The 25,172-nt window shown below is 44.9% G+C and overlaps 6 protein-coding genes across 6 annotated transcripts; 4 read left to right on the forward strand and 2 right to left on the reverse strand.

Moving 5' to 3' along the window:
* Positions 1-193: 193 nt before the first annotated feature.
* EDB93DRAFT_1108850 (uncharacterized protein) lies at positions 194-926 on the reverse strand (the record flags this gene model as incomplete). The annotated part of the gene is made up of 3 exons (XM_041447885.1): positions 194-330; positions 367-575; positions 628-926. Coding segments are annotated over 3 exons (645 nt in total), but the record flags the coding sequence as incomplete, so codon positions are not given.
* A 363-nt stretch (positions 927-1,289) lies between these two features.
* On the forward strand, positions 1,290-2,111 carry EDB93DRAFT_1256470 (uncharacterized protein; the record flags this gene model as incomplete). Its single annotated transcript, XM_041453949.1, has 3 exons — positions 1,290-1,456; positions 1,506-1,720; positions 1,780-2,111. The coding sequence occupies 3 exons, from the start codon at positions 1,290-1,292 to the stop codon at positions 2,109-2,111; spliced, it is 714 nt and encodes a 237-aa protein (XP_041301513.1).
* Positions 2,112-7,703: 5,592 nt separating this feature from the next.
* Positions 7,704-8,060, forward strand: EDB93DRAFT_1256471 (uncharacterized protein; the record flags this gene model as incomplete). The annotated part of the gene is made up of 2 exons (XM_041453950.1): positions 7,704-7,816; positions 7,865-8,060. The coding sequence occupies 2 exons, from the start codon at positions 7,704-7,706 to the stop codon at positions 8,058-8,060; spliced, it is 309 nt and encodes a 102-aa protein (XP_041301514.1).
* A 4,198-nt stretch (positions 8,061-12,258) lies between these two features.
* EDB93DRAFT_1108853 (uncharacterized protein) lies at positions 12,259-12,653 on the forward strand (the record flags this gene model as incomplete). The annotated part of the gene is made up of 2 exons (XM_041447886.1): positions 12,259-12,486; positions 12,552-12,653. The coding sequence occupies 2 exons, from the start codon at positions 12,259-12,261 to the stop codon at positions 12,651-12,653; spliced, it is 330 nt and encodes a 109-aa protein (XP_041301515.1).
* A 5,126-nt stretch (positions 12,654-17,779) lies between these two features.
* On the reverse strand, positions 17,780-18,640 carry EDB93DRAFT_1108854 (uncharacterized protein; the record flags this gene model as incomplete). Its single annotated transcript, XM_041447887.1, has 1 exon — positions 17,780-18,640. One exon carries the CDS (start codon positions 18,638-18,640, stop codon positions 17,780-17,782), a length of 861 nt encoding a protein of 286 aa, XP_041301516.1.
* Positions 18,641-24,289: 5,649 nt separating this feature from the next.
* On the forward strand, positions 24,290-24,799 carry EDB93DRAFT_1049762 (uncharacterized protein; the record flags this gene model as incomplete). Its single annotated transcript, XM_041444664.1, has 3 exons — positions 24,290-24,374; positions 24,429-24,505; positions 24,620-24,799. Coding segments are annotated over 3 exons (342 nt in total), but the record flags the coding sequence as incomplete, so codon positions are not given.
* Between the last annotated feature and the right edge of the window lie 373 nt (positions 24,800-25,172).

The raw sequence follows: 25,172 nt of genomic DNA on the forward strand, positions 1-25,172 counted from the left end.
GTGATGGTGGTGAGGAGGAGGCTCGGTCAGGTGCAGGTGTCAAGGGAACCTGGGCTGGCTGTGGCCGTAGTGAGGACCCCTGGACTGGAGGTGGCTGCTCCAGTGGGTGTGACACTATCATTTTAACATGTTTCTGCAGCTTAGGCCTTGGCTCAGTTAAGGACAGTTGTGTGGGGGAACATTGTACAGATACCTTCTGTGGGAGGTTGTGTTGTGCAAGGCCAACCCTGCTACCCCTCTTCCTCCTGCATGGGTGTTCCCAGGAGATGATTGTCTTAAGGTCCTTCACACGCTCTTGTGACTCATCATCAAAGCAGCGAACAGTAGGTTCTGCAAGCCAAGATTGGTAGAACCTACTAAGAGTACCTTGCGGATCATTTTCCTTTAATGATGCCAACACGCGTGCCTCTCCAACATCTAACTGGTATGCCTTGTGTATGTATGCCTCTAAGAGGTCTTGGAACCAGCTACATATCCCACCACGTTCATTGCAGCAAGCAATGAATTTAAAGTTGCTCTGGGTGCCCTCTGCAATAGGCAGGTACCCACAAGCTACCATCTTCCTTGCACACGCGCTGCACTAAGATGAAAATTAGCGTCAGCACCAAACTTAAATGGTAAACAAACCTTACTTGATAAGAGCATATGGTGATAAACCACCAAATGAAGTTGGGCTTGCTAATATGAAACTTAGCATCCTTTAGAAATGCAGGGGTGAGATCATTGGCAGTCCTGTACACGACTGGTGCTACTAAGGAAATATGAGATGACATGTTTGTGGGATGAGGACATTTTAGCTGGGGCGGGTTGTCTTCAGAGTCGGAATCCTCATGTACTTTCCTTTTGCCCGCAGCTCGGACGCATTGTTGCTCTTTCACAGTATCGCTCTCATCTAGTCCATCCACCAGTAGCGCAGAATCTGCCATGCCTCCAGAACCACTGACTCCACCTGTTATTTTCACAGCCTTGATGTGTGCCAACAGTGTTGTCAATATCCTGATAAGAAGCCCTGCGCTTTGGACATTCCACTCCCTGCCTTTACAGTTCCATCACCCTTCTAGTACATCCATCTTTTGATTAGACATAGTTCTAAACACATCGACCTCATTAGAACCCTAGACCATGCTACCGTCTACGCATGGGGTGAGACTACACATAAATACCCCTTGGAAGATACTCGGCCCCATCCTGATGCCTTCCTGAACCAAAGTTGGGGCCTTCTGCACCAAGCTAGAATCTATACCGCTCCTCACCATGACTCAAATGACCGCATCACATTTGTCAAAATCATGTCAGGCATGAAGATGTGGGCCATTTACGACCTGGAGGATGCTTCAGCATCTCGTGATGAGGCAGCAGACACATTCTACAGCCTCTGCAACATAGACAGCAACCTTTGCCAACTTCCGAAGGGCTTAGCGGTAGAGGTCGTGGTTCTCTATGTGGGTGACATGCTGTAAGCTTCAATGGATCTCCTGTAGCCTACCCTGACCCTCATGTCTCAGATTCATGCCACCTGGGAAATTTCACAAGGTCTATATGCTGCTGATGACATTTGCTGTGGGTGGGCACCTCCTTTCTTACCTCACCATGCACCTCTCTGAGTGGTCGTGCTTTCTGGATCAACTGCATGGGTCTCTATTTACCAATCAGGAGCATCAGGACACCCTTTTAGTCCTCCATCGCATGGTGGTCGCCATTCCACGGCTGTCCCATTGTAGTAGGTCACACTTGACTTCACTGGTGATTAATATTCATGACTGCCTCGTTGTCGTTTAGAGCTCTACCATCACACAATGGTAGCACTCTGTACTATGGTGCTCAACCCGGGTCAGTATATGCCACAATGTACTAGTGAGGATGACGACCTACCCCATCGGCCTGGCAAGGGGGGGAAGAAGGCCAAGGGCCGGAAGGCGGTCAAAACTTCTAAAAATAACTTGGATTCAAAGTGCTGCATTAACCAGGCCAATGAAATTGCGAACTGCGTGCTGCAGGTCCTTAAACTTGACAGTGCAGGTGCTGTGTCAGTCTTGGACGACCAACCATACAATGAGGTAGGAGATGAGGTCGAGCTTGGAGGTGCACTCGCACAGTTCCAAGCATACTGAGTCACCACGGTCTGGTGACATGTAGCCATCCCAAACCGATGAGACCTGCTGACATATTTTGATACTCGTGATGTCTGCACCATCCCCTGACATTTTTGTTCCTGTGCAGTGTTTTGCTTATTAAGTTGCAAACCAAGACATGGGACTAATCAACATTGTCAACTAGTAGTGGTACATCAAAAGGTAGAAAACACTATATGTTGTCTATTACAAATACCATGGTGGGCAAATCTTGTGTTGAGGTTATGAACCACAAATCAATTCAACATTCTCTATGGTATGGTTCTAGAAATTTGTGTTACAGAAAGCTAGACCACTTTTACTGATTTACTGTAGGTTCACGCTGGATTTAAGTGTCTGCAACATCTGGTGAAAGGCTGCTTGCCTAGAAAGGCATCTGGTCTATAATGAGGTTGGTCTGAGCATACTTTGGACGGTACATGGTCTGGTAGTCTACATGTGTGGACATGTCATGTCTTTTTACTTGCATAATGGCCCTAGTACTGGTAAAAGTGGTGATGTCTGAAGGCATTTAATGGGCATTTGCACTGGATGTCCTTCCTGCACAGTCTGCAGATGGGGTTATGGTGTGTTCGAATGATATAATTTGAGCCATGAAGAAGACCAGGGTCTAGATACACTTTTAGGTTTGGGAAGACTCTTGATTGCAGGCACGTGTGTCTAGGGTGACCCCCATAACCTATGCACTGAAGATGGCTCAAGAGTTGGATCAGGGATAAACTGTGTCGACAGCGGAGCTTGGTGGTGAGACTAGCAAAGTGCCTTGATTGTTTGATGCTTTAGAGTTTGGGGCATTCTGGATATTATAATTGGAGAGTTGTTTGAGTGCTGATGACACGCATTGCGAGTGTGCATCACTTAGGAGTAGTAGGGGTATGCAACATGGTCCCTTGCTGGGCTCATGTCTTCCCATCTCTTTCATGTGCAGGAAAAGCGGTGCCTACACTGTTCTACTACTGGTGATATAAATCACATGCACATACTGGTGACACATGGTTACTATCTACTGGTGACAAGGTGTCACCTCTATTAACAAGGATACTGGCATCATGAGGTAGACTCATAACAGGTCTGACTATGCATTGAAATGGTGAAAATTTATTGATGCAGTCAGACTGGTCGATCTCAGAGTGGCAAAGTGAGGAGTTTGAGATTTGGCAGGTGGGCCAGAGCACTAATCATTGATTAGGGCAACATGCCTCGAGAAATCAATAGCATGGGGCATCTGAGCTGGAACAATTTTGGACATTGTAATCCTTGGGAAAGAAGATCGTAATTTCTTGTGCATTATGAGTGTATCGACTGTATTGCAATCTCATATAAGCAATGCCTGTATGGCCTTGTCTATTTTACCTGTATGTATTGCAAAATGTATGTATTTGGTCACCAATTATTTGCTTATAATCCAACCCTGCCATCTTCATCCGAACTGGGTAAGTTAGATACTGTCCAGGCTGGTGTGAATGACAAACAACAAGGCCCTCAAGCTGTTGTCTGCGACAGGATTGGGTGTCTGTTAACCAATAGCATCGCACATGTGAAATCTTTTCTCTTCATCCAACCAGTCTACGGTAGACTTTTACTCTATCATTCCTCACATCCATTGCACTCATTATAAAACCTCCTGGTGAAGATGAGGAATCTAAACTGTGGGGAAAGTTGGTGCTAAGCTAAGCAAACACAGATAGACCCGTGCGCGAGTGAGATCGTCGTCCCAAGGGCAGCTAACTGAGTAAAGGAAACCTCTCTTTGTAAAAAGAGGGACACCAAACAATTAATGAAGTACTAGGGCTAAGTAATGCGTGAAGCAGAAACAATGTGATGTATGGAAGGCGAACGTGTGAGTGCGAAAGGCGAAGGTTGAGGTGTGTGATGCGAAGGTAGCGTGCACGAGCGAAGGCGAGAGACAAGCAAATGAGAGAAGCAAGGGAAAGACAAGGAGAGACAAGTATTAACACCCCAACTAAGGTTGGCTGATGCTGAGACAGAGACAGAGAACCGAAGTGCACAACTTTAGATAGTCACTTGCAAACAACAAGTAAAATTCTTAGTATCTAGAGACACACAGAGAGTGGGCGGAAAATTGACCCCAAAAATAGAGTAAAGAGATAGTATATGTAAAGATGGCTAAGCGCCGCTAGGCACACAGGTCTGATGTAGCAAGCCAAGTAAGCTAAATATAGTATGCAAGATAGATAATAGGGTCTCGGCTGCATGCGTAGCACTAGGCTGAGAATTAGTGATGGAAACAATTAGTCAAAATGGAAATATAGTGAGAAAACGCACCAATGGACATCTAAGGACATGGGGAGGACAGATGGACAGGTATGCGGACGATGCTAATGCGGATGCGCAGTGCGAGTGGCTGCACGTGGAATCTGCAAAGTAAAATATATGAAGCGCTACTGCACAAGATGTATCCTTGGGATTAGAGCTGGAGTGTGTAGGGAATGTGGGAGAATTCGAGGGAAGTGCCTGTGGAGACGCAAGGCTCTACACCAGTTCAGGTGACCCTACATGGAAATAACCTGTAAAATGCATGTGGTCTTGGTGTAGTCTCAGAGACCCTCAATCCTCCAGAGGCCAAACTTGCCCCCAATCTTGATCGCATATACAACTAGTTCAAAGCAGAAGAAGGATAGATCTGCAAGGAAGCTAGAGAAAATGATTGGTTGCATGTTTTCAGATTCACGAGGACACACTCGAATGTTGAAGTCATTCCACCCTCATGCAATCGACTATGTTTCTAGTGTTGTCAGCACTGGGATAGATTCTGTTAAGGAGGACCCACATAACACCTTTATTTCTGAGCTTCTTTTGACTTAGGATCGACAATAGATGGTGTAATCAAGCTCAAACATCTTGTGCGGGGAAAGGAGGTTATGAACTGCAATATCGTGTGGTGTGTTGTGTTAGAATCTTGAGATCTTTGAATTGGTAGCTCTTTTTGCTGTTCAAAGGTGGGCAACATTAATACAGCTTACTTCTTAACATGTCTGAGTGGTCCATTGAATTTGCAGGGTAGTGTGCACCATCCGTCAATACATGTCGGAGTTATCTATACCTGTCACTGCGAGAATTGGCTTGACATCCAAAGTCAAACACAGATTTACCAGTCTGTCTGATAGAGTCAAATAAAAAGTGGGAATCAATTCTTTTGTAAATGACTGGAAGATATACTTGGTGAGTGGTGACTTTTTTTTTCGAGTCCTTGTTTATTATCCAGCAATGCAGGGCCTTATGCTGGACAGTACCTACAGTATGTACTTATTTAATTAGTAATCTATGTATGTGATGTATGTGTAACTTTTGATATGCTTTCGCGAGGACAATGGACATCTTATCAGGGCATAAGCGTAGGATTTGGGTGGTTTTCCATGTAGCCATCCTATTCTCTGCTACATCTCTGGAGGTGGGGTATTTCCGAAGGTGTTTGCTGGGTGTCTGGTGCATGTGATGTACTTGAGCAGTGCTTTAATATCTTTCATGTCGTTCAAAAGGTACGTGAGTTGCTGCGCTTTGGGGTCTAGTTCTATTCTCATGGCATTGCATTGTCTAGTGTACGTTGGGCAGGCGAGGATATGGTGGTGGACTGATTCCTGTCATTTGTTGCAAGATGGGCAGAGTGGGGAGGGAGCTTTCGAGATGCGATGCAGGTGTTTGTTCAAGGGGATGTGTCCAGTGCATAGCTGCATTAACCATGCTGCATGGCATCTGGAAAGTGTGTATGAAACCTTCGCAAAATGATTGGAGGGGAACAAAGGGTCTATATCCTTGTGAGTGGTAACTGAGGTTTTGACTCACTCTGCCGATGTGTACCTCATTTACTTTGAAATCCAAGAGCCCAGTTGTTTTCAAAGAGAAACAATCACATTAGGTTGCAGCGTACTGTAGAGATATGCACTTAGCTTCAACATCATCTGGGTATGACCAATTGAACCTTAGCTTCAAATCAGTACCACTACCAGCTGCTGTCAGCAAGAGCTCACAGTTGATGGTGATAAAGAGAATTTTGGTCATGTAAAGTGAGATGCATAGCAAATACTCAGTACAAGAATTTTTGGGAATATTTTTGCATTTTTTTCATGTTTTACCATGTGTCACAATTTACCTTTGATGACTTCAATTTTGTGTGATGGTCACACGAAATAGCTTCAATTTGTCAGACATGTGATGCTGTGATGAAGCTAAGTGTGTATCTCTACAGTAATAAGGCTGTGAGTGATTTGCCTTTTGTCTTTCCCCTAGCTGTTTTACGGTCCTCCATCCGGACTACATAAATACAATTTGCGCATAAATTTACCCTTTTGGGGTGAGATGAGCCAGCGTGACAGAGTTTTGACACCATCATGCACATACTACAGCCGCTTCTGTATTTGGCATTCAAAATGAAGCTTAGGCAGCTGCTCACACACTTCAGACGTTGTGCTTTGGTGCTTCTCTGATCGATATCTTTCCTTTCCCTCGCTGTCTTTGGATCAGTCGCATTGAGCATCAACTGTCTGTAAGTGAATTAATTTTAGCTACATAGTAATTTATTGCTTGTCACATGACTCCCAGTGCTGATCAACTCTTAAATTTCAATAGGCATGCCTATACTCAAGCTTCAAAGCTTCCTGGTTCAGTATTTTGATCTTCTCAGAATTTCCCAGAGTCTCAGCTAAAGCCAAACACCAGTGTGCATATTCACTAAGGAATTCACAGGGTATCTAGTCCCCTTAGATGGATCGAGTGCAGAATGTCAAAATGCCTACCATCCCTCTGGAATGGCATGAGGTGGGTTGTATGGTGCTGGGATACACGAGCATCAATTTCTTATGGCAGCTTCAGTCAGACGACATTGTAGCTTACTCACAGAAGGACCCTCAAGTATGCATCATAGCTTTACTGTGAAATTAGAATTGACTAACAATTGCTGCACAGACTGGAAATTCCTCGGCTCCAAAGGTATGCTCCAGGCTTCAATTGCTTGAACTACTTCCGAATGTCACCAGGACCAGCTGCTTCACCATCCATATCTCGATGTCATCAATGTCATCATCAACCCTAATCTTCTTGTCTTATGCTGTCAAATTTGCCAAGCCATATAGGAAATGCCCATCCAGCAGTTCGGGTTGATGATGGCAAGTACTGTCATGCCATTGCAGACATGAAGATTGCCTTGGCTCTTCCACCCTCTGTGGCTGGGGGTAAGTATCAGACGGCTTACAGAGGTCTGATGGTATATGATGGATTGGCTTGTGATTCATGCACATTTTTCTGCGGTTCCAACATCACATCATCACCTTGCCTAAGCAATGGTCCTCTTGCAAGATGCAGCAACTGAATAAGGGGTCCAACAGGCAATTTTGGAGGGTGGCCAGAGATGATGATGTGGCATGTGACTATCAGAGGATCATTGACAAGATGTGAAAGGATATGGCTGATGTCACCAGGGTCAAACAAGTTCCACAGGAGAAATGCATGGTGAGCTCTTGGTTACTGACCACCAAGTGGCATGAGCATGTTGCCGGTCATGATGTGGCATTTCTATGAAAGCTTGTAGAATTTCCAAAGATAGATGATCCAATTATGCCTAACATTGCACGCAAGGTTGAGGCATATTTCGACAGTGCCCTGAAGCTGTTGGAGGTTACTGATGAACTGGTCCTGCAACGGTTGAACTCCCCCGACCCCCTCAAAGAGTAGGTCAGCCAATTAGCATACACACATGCTGATTCAACCGCCTGTAGAGGTGTGAACAACACACCTCTTCACTGTCATCAAGAAGCAGCAACACAGAGGGACTATGTGTGTGTGGTGACATCTCTGCTGGCTATGCTAATGAGGACAGATGAAGAAACGGACTACTCGATTCCATTGCTGGAGGACCTCATGGATGCAATCACGGAGCTGGAGGATGCATTGATGGAGACAGCAGATGTGTAGAAGGTGATTCATCACATATTACAGTGACATATTTCTGTATTATATGGGTCACCCGACCTACATAATATCCTGTATAAGACAGGCCAGCAGATGATGGGCCAATGTGATGTATATCCTTGATGTTGACGGATGGGCCGGGAGGGATATTATTTTCAATGGAGGTGGGTGGGCCCATAGATGGGTATGCTGAGGGTACTTGTCATCACATACATGAGTGGGCCCAGATATATACTATATTAGATGGGTGGGCTGGCTGAGGGTACATGGTGTCACATACACGGATGGGCCCAGATATACATTATCTTAGATGGGTGGGCCAAGTGTCAAGGAAGGTGGGTATCAGATAGATGGGTGGGCCAGCCGAGGGTACTTGTTATCACATACACGGGTGGGCCCAGGGATATATTATATTAGACGGGTGGGCTGAGGGCGGTATATAATATAGACAGGTGGGCACAGGTGAATGATAATTGTAAAACAATGCAGCACCAATTGCCGAGTAGCTAATTCAGGTGAAGTGTAATGAGTTTCTGCAGCTGCAGGTTCATTATTGTTGCATTGCCATACAAGAAGCAAGGTTCTGACTACCGAAATTCGAGTGAAGCATACCGAGTTCTGAGACCCAGATGTCAATAAACGAATATCTGATATCCAGCACACTTCCAATGATCTGGTATTTCATTGAGCAACGGATGATAATATATCTTCGACAGCCAACATCATGGAAGGTTCTCTTATCAGAACCTCATCATCACCACCTACCAAATGCCAAATGCCAAGTTCTGACTACCGAAATTTGAGTGAAGCATGCCGAGATCTGAGCCCTGGGAGTCAACAAACAAATATCTTATATCCAGCACACTTCCAATGTTCTGGTATTTCGGCTCCCTTATCTGATCCTGACTATCTACACTTCCTTTAACACCAACCTCTGGGCATCCAGCATTCAGCTTCTGATTTCCCAAGATCGACTTCATCATGAATGGTTCTTCCACTTCTGCAATTGAAATAAGCCTCTGGTGCACCTGGGACCTGACAGTCACTCATGAGGCATGTGAATATACTGCACAGAAATTCAATGCAGAGAAGACAGGAGGAGACCCGGTGATACCTTCTCCTAACCTAGACACTGATCTAGTGATGGCCTGCGATCAATTGGTAGATAGCCTCATAAAGGCATATAAAAATCCGAGTGGGTCTTCCTGCAGATTCAGAAAATTCATTTGATCATTCAAATTCCTTCATCACAGTTCAGATGAACATTGACATTGCAAGATCTAGCAAATTGATCTCCCCAAAGAACACCAGGCACAATGAGGAGAAAGAGGAGAAGTTGCTTAAGAGATATCCTCCTGGCCATGAGGGAACAAGGTTTGTGGACATACCTGCCACAATTCTAGATGTGTCCGGCACCATCATTGCATGGTACCTCCCAGACGCCCTGACAGCCAAAACACAGGTGTGTGATATACATTGTTACTCAATATATATTAAATACCAAATGGTAACCACAGAAGGAAATTTGTGCAGCCACTGATTTGCTGTCTCCGAGTCTGGAAAGAAGGATGAAGGTCAATGAGAATTGGCAAACCAATCTGGAGTGGTTTGAAAACAGCTCGGAAGATGTTGGCTTACCTGCTGGGTGCATCAATTTATCTCCGGCATGGTTTCAACAGGGGCACGAGGTAGGATCTGATAGGATGATGATTTTGGTAGTTGAACTCACCAATCCCATAGAATCTAGTGGACCCGGAGGTATCTGCATTATTAAGGGGACCATTGTCTGAGGGAATCCTGAACACCATTGTGAGGCTGGCAGCCATCACATCAGCGGCACTCAGGATCATGCATCTGGAGCAGTACTGGGCAGGGTCACAAACATTTGCAAGCCTCGGAGAAAAGGCAAAAAGCAAGGAACTGCCTGTTACATACTTGGATAGTATCTGTCGATGACGCTCAAACAGAGCATGTGTCGTCAATGGTCAAGGACGTCCCTGGGCTAGCCCAAGGTTAGGGGTCTTACTTGGCAAAGCTTCGGCAAGTAAGATTTAACGCCTATGTCCAAATTGGGTAGCTTATGTCAAGCGAAGCTCGACAATAAGTGTATCTGCCAAGGCTTACAACACCTGAAGGTTAATCGTAAGATCTGCATTAATATAAGAACAGAAGTCCAACTAGTAATAGGGGCTTTGCTCGTCAACGAGGTCGATGAGTAAAGATCGAGACTAAGGACTTATCTGCGATGAGCAGATAAGAAGATAGAATATAGACTGCTAGCTAGGCAGAAAGGATTACTCTTGTTAGGAGTAGGAGGTCAAGAACCAAGTAGATTAAGTTAAGGAACTAGATACATGGTAGCAAGTTTATATAGAGGAGAGGAAGTGTATTAGTGGATGATAACTCGTACTACCAGAAAGGGAACTAGTCAAAGGGTGATACTAGAAAAGGAAGGCACATTCGAGGTGAGTCATAGGTGAACTGGAATGTGCAGATAGGAAATGAGTCAAAGAACAGAAACAGGAAGTGAAATAAGCAGGGGCACGATCGTGCAACTGTGGAGCTAAGTATAAGTACAACGTACGACTGCTCACCGAGTCATAGATCAAGAAAGGAAACAGGGCAAAGGGGATGCGGTGTGCATCATATCATAGGTTACCATTGGGACGGTAAGGGTAAAGGGGACTGTCCACAGGATCAGTCAACGGGTGGAACAGAGCATGGGTATGCTTTGTCAGAGAAAGGGTCCGGCCAAATGTACTGGCTCTGCTGGAGTGACAGGTAGAGGGCGAAGGGAAATGCAAGGATGATGAGGATAACAAGAGCAAGGTTGGGGTAAGGGTGTGATGCAAGGGCAGAGACAAGGAGGATGAGGAGAAAAATGGTAGGCGCCCAAGCATCTAGATGTTCTTGTAACACTGCCAAGAATGTCCGAGATCCTCCAGTACAGGGCATCCATGTTTAACACGCTATCTGTCATTTCCAATTGTCAAACCCCACATCATCGAGACCATTTATCAATTCCTGAATGCTTCAATATTCTCACCACTGTGGGGAATTATTCTAATGCTTGGATGAGTATGCCAAGCCTTCAGCTAGAGTTTAGGTACGATCCCGGGTGTATGATTGGATTTTCTGGAAGGATTGTCAGACATGGGGTTCATGAGGTGGAAGGGAATTGGGTTGGGTGGGCATGGTATATGAGGGATTCTGTTTATATTTATGCTAGTGTAGAGACTCATGTGTCTCACCATCTGATATAAGACCTTCAATCTGTCTAGAATGGCAGTGTAGATTTGTATCTCTGCCATCTTATCACGGATGCCCTCATGTTGCTCCTCAAGTAATGTCAGGAGGTGTTCTCTAATCCACCTCAGTCCAATCAGTGATGGAACTGCGAGTCCAACATGAGTGAGGCAATGTTGCTCGAAGAATTGACCATTCCATTGACTGATCCAGTGGAAAGGATTGCAACAATGTTGACTCCTGCAACATCCCGTGCAATAGAGTGGCTCCCCAAGACAATCTTGACATTTGTAGACCCCATCCTGGTCGCAGATGACACATCTATCTTCTGGAGGAGCTTCTGGATCCAGGAGGTGATGCAGATATGATTCCTGCCTTGGGAGCCATTGCCTCAGGTAGTCATTCTGGCTCTGCATTTGTTATACTTAGCAAGGTTTGAACCACACTCCAACAGTTTACCTTAACTTGCCATTGTTTTTGGAAGCTGCAAATGCTTGAATAAGCCTTGGTCTTGCTCATAAGTGTTATCAGGACAGTCTTCCCAAGTAGGTGGTACCCAAACAGGCTGAAGTGTTGGTGATTCTGGGGGAGAGTTAGGCATGGACCTGTAGGCATGTCGTCTTGCGCTTGCAAGCGGGACCTTGACCCAAGTTTTCCTACCTTTGCTGCCCCTTGCTTCTACCCTGTGGGATTTTTGCAGCGGGGTGCATAGACCTATCTTCATCTTATTTTTAAATGTTGCAAGAACAGCATTAGCTCAGGAAGGTCGTACAAATTGTTATTTCAATGTGATGTTATGCAGTATTGGTTGTTCATTACAAATTTATCTCCATTAATGGCATGATGTCCGATATGGGTTGATTAACCAACTGTTAGGCTTTGGTCAAAGTTGAACTTTGAACCAATATTAATTATGCCTTGCTAACCCTCAGCACATTCACCAATCAGAGTCACCATGGCAAGATCAGGTCATTCCACTCGCTTGTCTCCTGGAAAACATAGGGCACGTCAATCCCAGACACAGAAGCTCATGGAAACTGAAATTTCCGAGCTAAAGAACTACCTTCCTGAGTGGACTTCTGCAAAAAGGAGTGAGAAGCAGGCAGTTTTGACTGCAATTGCCAGGGCTGCCAGGTTGTTTGCGCCAAAGGTTGACCAAGGACAATGGAAAAAGAGGAAGCAGGTGATACATCCTTGTTGCGATGCAAAACAAAAATTTTAATGTCTTACACTTCCTTCAATGCTCAGATGTACAAGACTTGGTTGTTCAACAACAAGAAAAAGAAGGAAAGGAAGGACATTTATGGGTTTTCCGGGTTTCAGATTTCGGGCTCGGGGATCAGAAAATGACATGTGGCAAACTGTTGAAGACAATGTAACATTTCCATGTCAAAAATTTTGCAAAATGTGGGTTTCCACTCATTTCGTGTTTTGGATTTTGGGCCTTGGCACTCGGCATTCGGATCTCGTGTCTCGGCACTCAGTCAATTGATAAGTCACTGATAAGTTTCATGGTTTTGTGATTGGACCTCCATGAATTTTGTAAGAAATACCATATGGTGTATTGTGTCCAGTGTTGTGTTTCGAGCTTCAGGTTTCAGGCATGGGCACTCAGCGGTACTAGGTGATTCAACCATTCAGTTTCGGATTTCGGTGGTCTGGGAGTAACACTTTCATGTCAACAATTTTGCAACATTTAGTCTTCCACTCATTTCGAGTTGCAGGTTTCAGGCCTCGGATCTCGGTACTTGGCACTTGGTGAATCAATAAGCCAATGATAAATTCCAGGGTTTTAGGATTGGCACACGGTGAATTTTGTAAGAAATTCCATATTGTGTATCACTTCCTGTCTCAGGTTTTGTGGCTCGGGTTTCAGGCTTCGGCACTCGGCACTAGGTGATTCAATCAGTCAATGGTAACACTTTTGGTTTTGCAGTTCAGCTCTCAGCACTCAGTGATATGTCTCAGGACATTGATATTTCACACATTCCTGCAAGTATCCAGTTTCCAGTCTGGAGCTTCCGGTCATCAGGCATCCGGAATTTGAGATAGTGATTTCTCATGGAAAAATGGATGTTGTACCATGGGATTCAATTTTTGGGTATCAGGACTCAGTGATCCGTACATGTTAGACAAGTGCTTTATATATCTATATAGTAAACCAATACCTTGGCCTATACATCTACACAATATCTCCCTATCTCGGCCCACCAGTCTATATCATAAATAATTTCCTGCACTCTTGGCCCACCCGTCGATATAATAAATATTTTACTGCTCGCTCGGCCCACCCATCTGTACAATTCACAATGATTTCAGCCCACCCGTCTGCAGAATGATTCCTATACATCAGCCCACCCATCTATATAATGCTGATTGCCTCTCATCTCCCTTCAGCCTAGCTGTCTATAATATACATGTCCATCCTACTGTACATATTCCCCGGATGGGCCCACCCATCTCCATTGGTAAAAATATTCATCCTGGCCCATCTGACATCATCAAGCACATATATAACATTGGAATAGATGGGCCCACCTATCTCCATCAGAAATAATATTTCCCCCAGCCCATCCATCAACATCGGGGATATACATCACATCGGCCCTTAGTCCGCTGGCCTGTCTTATATGGGATATTATGTAGGTCAGGTGACCCATATAATACGGAATTTATCACTGAAGGGGCTCAATTGATGCAGTTCTCACCAAGATTTGGATGGTCAAATGGACAAAGCAGGAAGGAAACTCAGTTCCCTGTCCAACAGAGCAATTTATGGCCCTGAATACCTTGGAGGCTGATGGAGGCCACAAGCAGCCGGTCTATGTCACCAATCCTTTAGCAAGGCTAGAGTATTGCATATGTTTTGTCTGCCTGAAGGAGCTAAAAATCCTTAGCTCCTCAGTGTATGGCGGTCATGATGAAGCTGCTTGCAATGCCCTTCAAACTTGTTTCACTGAAAAGACCAACTCACCTTTTAGTCGCATCCGCTTGCTTCAGCATTGAGCTTCTGCAATCGCTTACAAGACTATGAGTCTGCCTTGCATGTGGTGGCTGGACAGACATTCATGGCATGAGATGCTATACCAGGGCAATAAGATACACATCAATTCATTGTGGCAGATGTTTGCTTCGATGGAGGAGCAGCTGGTGGAACTGTGGGAAAAAAAGGTTTTGGTTGGACTGAGCATACATGTGGCCTACTAGGACATTGCAGGTGACAACACTAACCACAATGTGGGCTATTCCTTCCTATCTGATCATTGGAACATGTGTTTTGCTAACAGAGATCAATTTCTCAAGGCTCTCACTGGTGACAAAGAGCTCTTCAGTCAATAGAGTTTTGATCCTTGAATGTCCGGTTTTGATCCAATACCATGTCCTGTTCCTGTACCTGTAATAACTTCGCTGTGCCTAAGAATTGAATATAAGAAGTTTAAGCGCGCGATCATTGGAGGAAGATTCAGAACTAAGGAAAAGTACGGATTGTACAGAGTACCATCCATCTTGTCTTTGTTGATTTGCTGTCAGCTTCTATTCCTTCGGATGTTCGGATTGTATTCCCTTGGTTCTGAAAATATCAAAGTGCGTGGCACACTACCTTGCATAAGAAGAAGGAGTCTATATGCTTGCGTGCGGATCATATGTGAGTGATTTTGGAATGTTCGGAGAGAGAAGGGAGAATAGAGATTGCCGGATGAAACCCGGAGTAAAACAGAAGCTATCATACTAGAGATGGTTTTATTTGTTGAGTCCAAATTTGTTATCTTCATCTTACGGCTCTTCTACCGCTTCACTCGCAATTTTGTCCAAGGCTTCACCGTCCATACCAGTGACTCTGGTGACTGAGACTTTGGTGTTGCTTCTCAGGTAGTATGGTAGCAAGCAAAATGCTGCATATCGTAACTCCAATACTGTTCCATCTAACTTGCCTAATATGTACAATCCTCTGAGAGTCCGGCGAAGGACAATCATTGGTCTGATGTACCTTGGCTTTGTCTCCCGGTTGAGCTCATACTCTATCTTTGAGTTCCGCACAAGCATGAGGGTGCCTGGAATGAAATCTTGATCTTGGATGGTGTTTCGGAACTTTGTCTCAAATTCTCGGATAGACTGGAACCTTGCTTTTGTGACTTTGTTTACTCCCTTGTGCCTGAGGTCATCATGTGCCTCTTTGAGTAGCTGATACCGCTTCGCTTTGGGGACAACGAGCTGATGCTTCCCCTGCATATGTTTCCTCCATAATCTGCCATCAAAGATGAAATACTGATGATATGCGCCAACAAAAGTTTTGGATTCTTCGTCTGAGGGTCGTTCTCAGTCCTCTAGGAACTTCTGAATTTTATTCTCGCATCTTGTGCTTTGGCGATCTCGGAGCACAGAATGCAGATATTGTCGGAACTATCTTTAAGTGGTACCTAAAAATGTGGAAAGGACAGGGGGGCAGGTTAGCGGGTTTGGTACAGACACGGTGTATAGGTAGTGCAGGTTATCGGAATCTATCCATGCAACAGCATAAGTGCGGTCATTGAGAATCTCCATGGAAAACAAGTATGAGTGGTCAAGCCAGTCCTCATGATCATCGCTTTCATCTGGATCTTTGGGTGCACAAGGTCTCCTTCAAAGTCCATCTACACCGGTGTGCTTCACTGCGGGAACATAAATTAGCAAGAACTGGAATAAGAGAATACCAGCAATTCATTGGTTGATTGTCACGTTAGGTTGGAGATTGGGGTTATTAATCATCTCTTTGATATACTTAGCATTGACCTCAACCGTAAGGTTGGTGACACCAAAAATAAAAACTCGGACTGTGCAAAGTGTGCAGAACTACCTGTATAACTCGAGTTTCGCTTGCGAATAGCAGCTCTCTACTTCCATAAGCATGATGGATCTGAAGCAGTTTGGGTAGTGTTTTCCATCTTCGCCGACCTGGGGAAGGATAAATCCTACAGCAATGTTGGAGGTGTCAATGGTGAGGATGACTTCATAACCACATTCATAGTTGATCGGATGGAGTGCAGGAGACTCTAATATCAAGTCCTTGAGTGTCTGCATCGCTTCCTGCTGTTCCAATTCCCATATGAATACTGCATTCTTGTGCGTAAGGTTGACGAGAGGTCGGGCGATCTTGGAAAAATTCTTAATGAAGATGCAGAGGACTCCGCATCTTCCAAGGAAGCCCCACACTTGCGTGACATTGCTACATTTGGGCCAATCTCGGATCTTCCGCACTTTGGACTCTTATGGAACTCTGCCTTCGAACGTGCATTTGTGACTGATGATGATAGCAGTCGGCACAGCTAAAATGAACTTAGTAGTGGATACAGTAACACCAACACCTTCGAGTCTCTGGAGTACTTGCTTGATTACCCCGCAATGCTCCCATATGAACCAGCGAATTCCTGAATGTATGAGCTTCAGTTCTTCAGGCCATAACCAATTTGCCGGGTCTAAGTCTAGGTTGTCAGATCTCTCTTGCGTGTAGCGGATGCCCAGAATGAAGTTGGGTGGAAAGAATGGCAGTGTAGGCATGCCAGCCAAAGGGTCATCAGGTAATTTTATTATAACTCTATATTTTGTGGGCATAGCTGTTTGTACAGTTCAGACTTTCTTTGTGACTGGCTTGTAGACCAGTGCGTGCTTGGTTTTGTCGAATGAATATACAATGTTAAAGGCACAGACAGATGAGCGGTTAATGACCAAATGGGTTGTTATGAGATAATTATAATGCGCCAAAGTGCGTGCAATGAAAGGAATGTGCAGGGTATTGGTGCTCCATGAGAGTGAGGTTTGCGCAGATAGCATGAGGCGGTGATTAGTTTTGGAACATAAATAATAAGGAATGACGGAAGATGCGACAGTTTGTAAGTCTCCCCGCGATAGTGGATCATCAGTACTTAAAAACCCTTCAGACTCAAATGGTCCACACACAACATATTGTGCCTACACTTGGTGCATTTCTAGCCCATGGGTCTGTAGGTATCTTGATAATTTTTCCAGTGTTTGGGTCAGTGAGCATGATGTCCTGATCGCCGTTTGGAATGTCAGTTGTTAGGCAACTAGTTAACGTGAGGAATGGTCTGCTGAGTAGTATGTCAAAATTGGCCGTTGGGACGATCTGAACCTGGAACATCATATCTCCTGTTCCGAAGTCTAGTGGGAAGTTTTCCATGACACCTAGTGTCGAATCCGTCGACATGTTGACTGATTCCATGGTCATCTGGTAGTCCGAGCAAAGCAGAACTCCACTGAGCGATTGCCAAACTGCTTGCAGCATTACAATGACTTTGGCGCCTTGATCGAGGACACAGGAGAGTACCCAGCCCCCTCTTGTAGCACCTCGGATACATCGCAAAGCTTTAAAATGGTCAGCGACAATACGACCATCATTGGCTCGCTTCATATGCTCGTCCCAATTGCTCCGTCTGGGGAAGACTACTGAGCTTGTTTACCAGTACCGTACCCACCATGACTCATTTAGACATTGTAAGGTCTTTTATTGCCTTCCGGATATCTGGCAAAGCTGCAATGATGTCCCTTATTGGCAAACTTACGTCTGTATCCAGAATCTTATCAATGACCCTCTTTTCTGCATCCTTGTCTTCTAGCAGGAACACATAGCAATATTGTGGTGCTTGCAATGATGACGCGGCAGTGGCCGGAGTTGCGGTTGGTGCCTTAGTAGCTGGTTTTAAGACAGAGATTCCGGGGTTCGGTGCTTTCCAGGTCTTTGCCTCTTTCACTTGCAGAGATACAATCTCCTCTGTTTGTTCTGAGGTTTTTGACGACGGACCTGGCTTCTGGCGTGATGATACATTGATGCCATCGAACCATACACCTTTACCTTTGTTTGTCTTCTTCGCGCGCTTGGCGGTGAACACCGCATATTCTTGGTTCGCTAGTCGGATCCTTTCTAAGTGCTCAAATTCTTCCTCATCTTCTGGTGGTTCGCTGTGGGTGTGCATGAATGCGGATGAGTCAATTTCCCCAACTATCTCAATGTCTGGAGCTGCACGGCAATATAACCCTGCCTGGACCTGAATAGCATTAGCTCCTGTTGCTGGCAATTGACCGGCGAACATGTCAATTTGTTGCTTCATCATTCCATCTTCTCTTCTGCCAGGAATCCTGCTACTGTCTGGCATGAATACCTTACTGTCTGTCTCAATCACTCTTCCGCTCATAATGTACTCTCGGTGATGACTGCAGTACCGAGTGATGTGGTTCCGACCACTGCAGAAGTAGCACTTGTATTGCACGTTCTGCAAGTTGTACTCCTGTTTCACAACAACACTGCCGGAAGGCTGTGTCATCGGAACTGTACTTGCAAACATGTGGGGAACTTGGCTAGTTGACCGAGGAGGTATGCTAAGGTCATCGTGATTTCTAAGTGTCTGCAGATGTTAGTGCTTGAAGTATTGTGAATACCCTCTAGGAACAAGCGGTCTCATTTGAGCTTGGTGAGCTTCTTCTTTACTATTAAGAACTTTGACACTTTCAAAAAGCTCCGGTAGTATGCACCAAATTCATCATGAGTCCAGATTGGGATCTGAGCTTGTTCTGCGCACAGGTTTTCTAGGTCAGTATGTGTGTAATGGCGGTCGCCCTCGCATCCTGGGTACAAGAGTTTTAGCGCATTGTAGAACTTACCCCAGTCTCTCAATCTTGCTTCTTCTAACATCTCCCATGTTTTGGACTCATCAATGGGTGCATAGCGAATGGCTGCTTTGATGCGTGCTTCGTCTCCGAGACCCGCGTGGTCAGCGAGTTGGATGACATCTTCTAAGTACAGGATGAGACAGGTAGGTGTTCCGTCAAACTTCGGAGCAGCATCTGTGCCACAGAGGGACATTCTAAATGGTGCAGATGACATGGCTGCGGGTTGTGAGATAGGTAGTGATACGGGTTTTGTTGCAGGTAGCTGTGAAGAGGTTGCAATGAGCAGAGTGATATTCAGAGTGGGGATCTTTGGTCCGGATAGCAAAGGTAGGGCTGCGACATGTTGTCTTGGCGAAGGTTTTGGTAGTTGCGGGGTTACATTGAGAAAAGGGTTATCTGGTGATGGCGCGTGGGGGAATATCGTGTTGTGGTTTTCCGAATCTAGGTAAAATAACAAGTGGATTGAGTCTAAGGGATTGTCTGTGTCTTCTTCTTCCCAAAGTTTGGCGAGTTTGGTAGAGCCGAGGGTACTTGGCAAGAGTTGCCGTATCACAATATTTTCGGATGATGGCGGATCTGGGATGACTGGTATCAAAATATCTGTTGGAGTAATTTCCAACATCTGGAGGAAGCAGCGAGGATTAATCCGAAGTTGTTTATCTCCGACTGTAAAGGAGTCCCTCACAGTGGGCTCCAGTTGAAAAGAGTAGATCTGGGCTGGGCTCTACAGAATGTGAGTCCCTAGTCCTGAGAGATGTGAGTATGCTTTGTCCCAAGAGACAACCTAAAGAACTACCTTGATAATGTAAGGGAAGTCTTATACAGTCAAAGAGTAGACAAGATATTGGAAGATAAACCTTTCTAATGTTTGTCTGAAGTTCCGAGACTATGTCTGAAGTACCAAGATACTTTTCCAATGCGACCAAAGGTCGTCCGAAGCTGTGAAAGTGTTGTCTGAAGTAGAGCAATGCCTTCCAAGGCTTGCGAGAACTGTCCAAAGGTCAATATATGTCAATGTGTTGAATAATATAAGACTTTGCAAGGGGTCCGAAGTCCGGAACGACACTAATCTATCAGAACTCAAGAATAAATGAGGTGCAGAATTGGCAGCGGTCTAGCCAAACAATTGTTCTGAATGAACAAAGATTGATTGCACAGTTACAAATATACCGAGGTGACTCTACTAATTACGACTTGAAGTATGGGAAGTGAAGTGAAGTATCAGTAGGCAGCGAGTGAGATTATATCCTACTTCTGTGAGAGACCGGAATCTGTAGGCGAAACTAGTAGTGAGATAAGCAAGTCCGAATCTATGTAATAAGCCATGAGGCAAGCAGCAATGCAAGTATACATGTAATAAGCTGTGATGTGTACTGTTTATATGTATTCTGAGGTTCCCGACAGGATGCCGATGGGATTTATCCATGTAGCACTAAGACATAGTCAACATATAGATAGAATAAAGGAAAACACACCAGCGAAGTCAAAAGGACGAGGATAGGACATGGTATGGTAACTCATGAGGTTTGGACAGGCCTCGGAATGTAGGAACTGCCTGTGGAAGGTTTGGACAAGTGTGTGCAGCCTTTGGAAGGTCAAGGGAGGTTGAGGAATGGTATGGGATGTAAGTGTTAGATTGACTGGTTCAGAGCCCAGCACTGTGACCATCATTACAGCATGCAAACCATGGGGAGTTAACCCATATCCTTTTCCAATGAGCTTGGGTGGTGTCACTGCTGCTATCTTTGCTTGCTTGTCAGCTTCCTCATTGCCATGAATATTTGAGTGCCCGGGCATCCAGTGCACTGTAACGTCAAAGGTAGCATGTTCATTAGCGATTTTCTGCATCATACGCCAAAAGCAGTCTGCCAGGTAAGATCCTGGCCATGGTCGGAAGTTGTTACCACATTGAATTGCTGCTTGGCTGTCAACAGATATTAAGATGGGGAATTGAAGGTTGCGTTCTGTTGCAATCAGTCTTGCTGCCAATGTTAGTCCTACTTCCTCTGCTTCGAATACCATATGCTCATCCTTGGTCCATAGAAAGTACTGCTACCTTCAGAGGTCTCATGCTCACATTAGAGGGTATGTCTTAGAGGCTACCTTAGACCATGGGAATGGGAGGAAAGTGCTTCCAAGGGTCCGCTTGAGGAATTTGCCGCACCCTGAAATACTTGACCCTCTCCGTTTCTCATCTTCCTGACACCCTCTTACCCCCATCGACACCTCTTAAAAAAATTATACCATGCAATCATCATCTCAGGAAACAAATTCAAGGTTAGAGGGGTCCAAATTCAAATTTTGGATTGTGGACTGGACAAAGTGGGAGACAGGGGATTGGCCTATTGACAAAGCAGTAAGTTTTTCCTGCATAATCTATTCCACCTTCCATCGATGTATGCCATAACAGGCTCTCGACAAAGCCATCCACAGTAGAAGACAGATGGTCAAATAGGTGGTTTGGAGACACCCCTATTGGTTCCTTAATGAAGACCTGTTCAAAACTGAGGAAGAAGGGCTTGGACGATGTTCACCCTATGAACGCAAAGGAAAAGGACAAAGCTCTACTCTGTAAGCCATATAACTCCATATGTTAGCCATCTGAGCTTTAGCATTAGCTGTGAGCAGTCCCCACCGGTGGCGAGCGATGGTGGTCACTCAGAGACAATTTGTAATGATGAGGAGTACGATGTGCTCACAATCGATCACAAGGCTTCTGACTTTAGTCGGTAGTAGACTCGTAACCTGTCAGACCGCCTGAAGGCCCATCGTGAATTTTAAACTCCCTGTCCATCATCCTTCAGGATTACGCGCTATGATGGACATTAAATATGTGCACCTGTATCATATAGGACAATTAAGGTTTTGTGCATCGAGTCTGATCCATGGAACAGCCCTAGGAATGTTGATGCCCATGTAAGGCAGGGAGGGTGGTATGATACCACAGTGGTGGGTGTCTCCTTGTTCTTTTTTGATATTCTGTGCATCAATGTGTATGAGTTGTGCTAGTGTGTGGCAGGGGTACAATGAGACAAAGATAGATACAGGAGTCATCTGGTAGCAGTATGAATAGCTACAGAAATCACAAGCAAAAGGTGTTGTAAAACTGGTGACACCTGAATTTTAATCTGGTTATAGATCATGTTGGGAAATGGCAGGTCTGTGCATATAACGAGGCTCTGGTGTCTCTGGTGTAAGACATAACTCCACATATATGTAACTAAGGATGTAAACTCCATTTAACAACAAATAAATTACTGTGTTGGTAGCTTGTAGGCTAAGGTAGATATAACCAGTGCTATTACATAATTACATGACCATTGCTATAGCTAAATCCCAAAGCTCAAAAATTCATAACCGCTATAAGGTGCATACAAGTCAGATGTGAATGTATCCAGTCCGTCGTTCTGGAAACATGCGGTCTAAGCATCTACATAACCCTACCACCCATATGCACACTTAAAAGATACATTGCTGCCATGCTCCAATCAAGCAGAAGTCCCTATCAAGGTGCTTTCACTGCTGACATCACAGGTACCATTCTCAAGACACGTGCTGAGCATGGCCAGCCTGCACAATATTGGGACCAATTAGAGTAGGAGTGGAGGCTGATGCTGGCCTTTGACAAATGGGTGGACAAAGGTGTTTGGGTCAGCTGCGGCACAAAATGTAAGTCTGATTTTAAATTTCTAGGCTACCCACTACTGAGACAGCTTAATAAGGTTTACCAGGGACAGCTAAAACATGTTCACAGAGGATGCCTCGAGCACAGCATCCAGGTTATTAGAACTGATGGGAGTCGTATTGAGGGATCTCACAAAGGGTAGAATTCCCTTCAGTGAGCACAGCCAAGTGGTGTGGAAATGCTCACTGAACTTGCCCATAATTTCTTCCCCTTTTGCAATATGTGAGTTGCTTTCAGCAGGTCCATGATCATACTATTTGTTGATTTCACTGATGGTTCACATCACCTTTGACTCTGTGACTGTGTGGCAAGGCTTCACAATACACTCCAGCAAGATGATGTGGCCTCTCAGCTGCGATCATGTAGCAACATTTTGCAATCTTCTGATCAAGGAGGAGAATGTTGAAAAGGACCTACTCGACTTCTTTAAATCCTTTGTCGACTCCAAAACAAGTAAAGACATTGACCTTGCTTTTCTTGCCAGCTGAAATGTCGTCATCAATGAGTGACAAATTGACCCTACACTTCTCACACCTCCTGCTGAGACTTCAAAATGAACAGTAACCAATACACTTCCATTCAACTTTCTGCATCCTCATGTTTTTTTTTTCCACAAAGCACCCTCCACCAAAGAGAAAGGCTGTCATCTCATTAGACTCAGATGATGATGCCAGCAGTAGTACAGCCAAAATATTATGAATGTTAGCATTGCCCAGCTCAGAAGTTCATACTATGGCCCCTGGTGTGAGGCAGCAGCAAATCCAGCAAAGAGGTATGTCACCAAACCTATTGTATAATACTTCAAACTGAGTTCTCTTGCAGGGTCACCTACTGGCTGCAGTTGCTGGTGTTGACATCAACAATTCACTCCAATCTGGTATCAACAACTCAATCACCCCCAATCAATGTTATACTAGGACTGGAAATATAAAGGTGTGTCCAACCACCCCTGACCAATGATATACGCCAAAACTTTCTCCCAAATTCTCACAGGATCACTTGGTGCTTCCAAGTGCTGTCACAGAGGTGAGTTCAATCACCTCCAATTAACGATACACATACAAACTTCCTCCCAAATTCTCACAGGGTCACCCAGCAGTCACCAGCACTGGCATCAACAACTCCATCACCCCCGATCAATGATACATGCAAAAATGTCCTTCCGAATTTTCACAGGATCACTTGGTGCTTCCAAGTGCTGCCACAGAGGTAAGTCCAACCACCCCCAATCAACAATACACACACAAACTTCCTCCTGAATTCTTGCATGATCACTAGGCAGTCACCAGAGATGGCATCAACAACTCCATCACCCCCAACCAACAATACACACAAAAACTTCCTCCATAATTCTTTCCCACAGAGGTGAGTCCAACCACCCCCGATTAACAATACATGCACAAACTTCCTCCCGAATTCTCATAGGGCCATCTAGCAGTGTCACCAGTACTGGCATCAACAACTCGACAACCATTTCAATGGGCCAGACCTCATCTCAGCACTTGTTTTCCATTGCCTGTTTATGGACATGTGGGCCGAGTTCAAATGGTTGTCCTATCAAATGACCTCGAAGCACTGGGTGCTGGTGATATAAGAGTACAACTGCTGTCTCATCAAGAAAAAGGGCCAGTCAGTCATCCAGAGGAACCCACAAGTGCTCCTGTGTGTACTGGGTGACATAGAGCCAAAGCTAATGAGCACAATCACCAGAGATGACTATACTTGTGAGTCTGTCTTTTCCTCTGCCTCTCACTGCTTTTCTGAAATCATACAAATAGCACCCAGAAACAGCGAGTTGTTTTGGCGCCGTCATTGTTCTGTTGTTGCACTTGTGAAGGAAGAACCAGGCAAAAATGTCAGTTGCTGTGTCCGTCATTTGTGCCCTATTTGCACTGACCATCATCTTAATTTAGGCTCAAAAGGCGCAGACATGCTCCTGCTGTCAGACCATTATGTATCTAGGCTTAAGAATTCACCTCTCAACCATAAGAGGGGGTACTGTGCAAATGGCATCAAGCAGTCCTCAAAGGCCACTGGCGAGGAGCTGCCTCCCTGCCCCCAGCCACGAGGAATATTCTCTGAGGGCCAAACATTCTACCCTCATGTGCTCCTGTCGATGGTCCAGCGCATCTACAAGCATGTCTTCATACTTAGATTGAATACAATTTCCAAGTCCCTCCATTTAATTTCCCCACAGATCACCAATCCAACACTTTCTCAAGAGATAAACTGGTACTCCATTTGAAAGTAGCTATGTGAAGATGGGAAGGATGTTGCTATTTATGACAACATTAGTACAGGAACTCTTTGGTAGGACATTCAGGTAGGTGACCCTCTCGATCATTTTGAGTCTTTGCATTTAATCACCTATGATTATGACCAGGATACCTTGCCAAAAGTACATGGGCTACCACATTGTTTCCTCCCTGCAATTTTTTGGCTCGACAAAGGCATGATAACAAAATGTGTCCGCAAGCACCCGATGCTCTTACATCCTGCATTTTTGCCCCAAGCAATATGAA

This window comes from Suillus bovinus, assembly GCF_016758785.1.
Source record: "Suillus bovinus strain UH-Sbo-P2 chromosome Unknown EDB93scaffold_124, whole genome shotgun sequence".
Lineage (NCBI taxonomy): Eukaryota > Fungi > Basidiomycota > Agaricomycetes > Boletales > Suillaceae > Suillus > Suillus bovinus.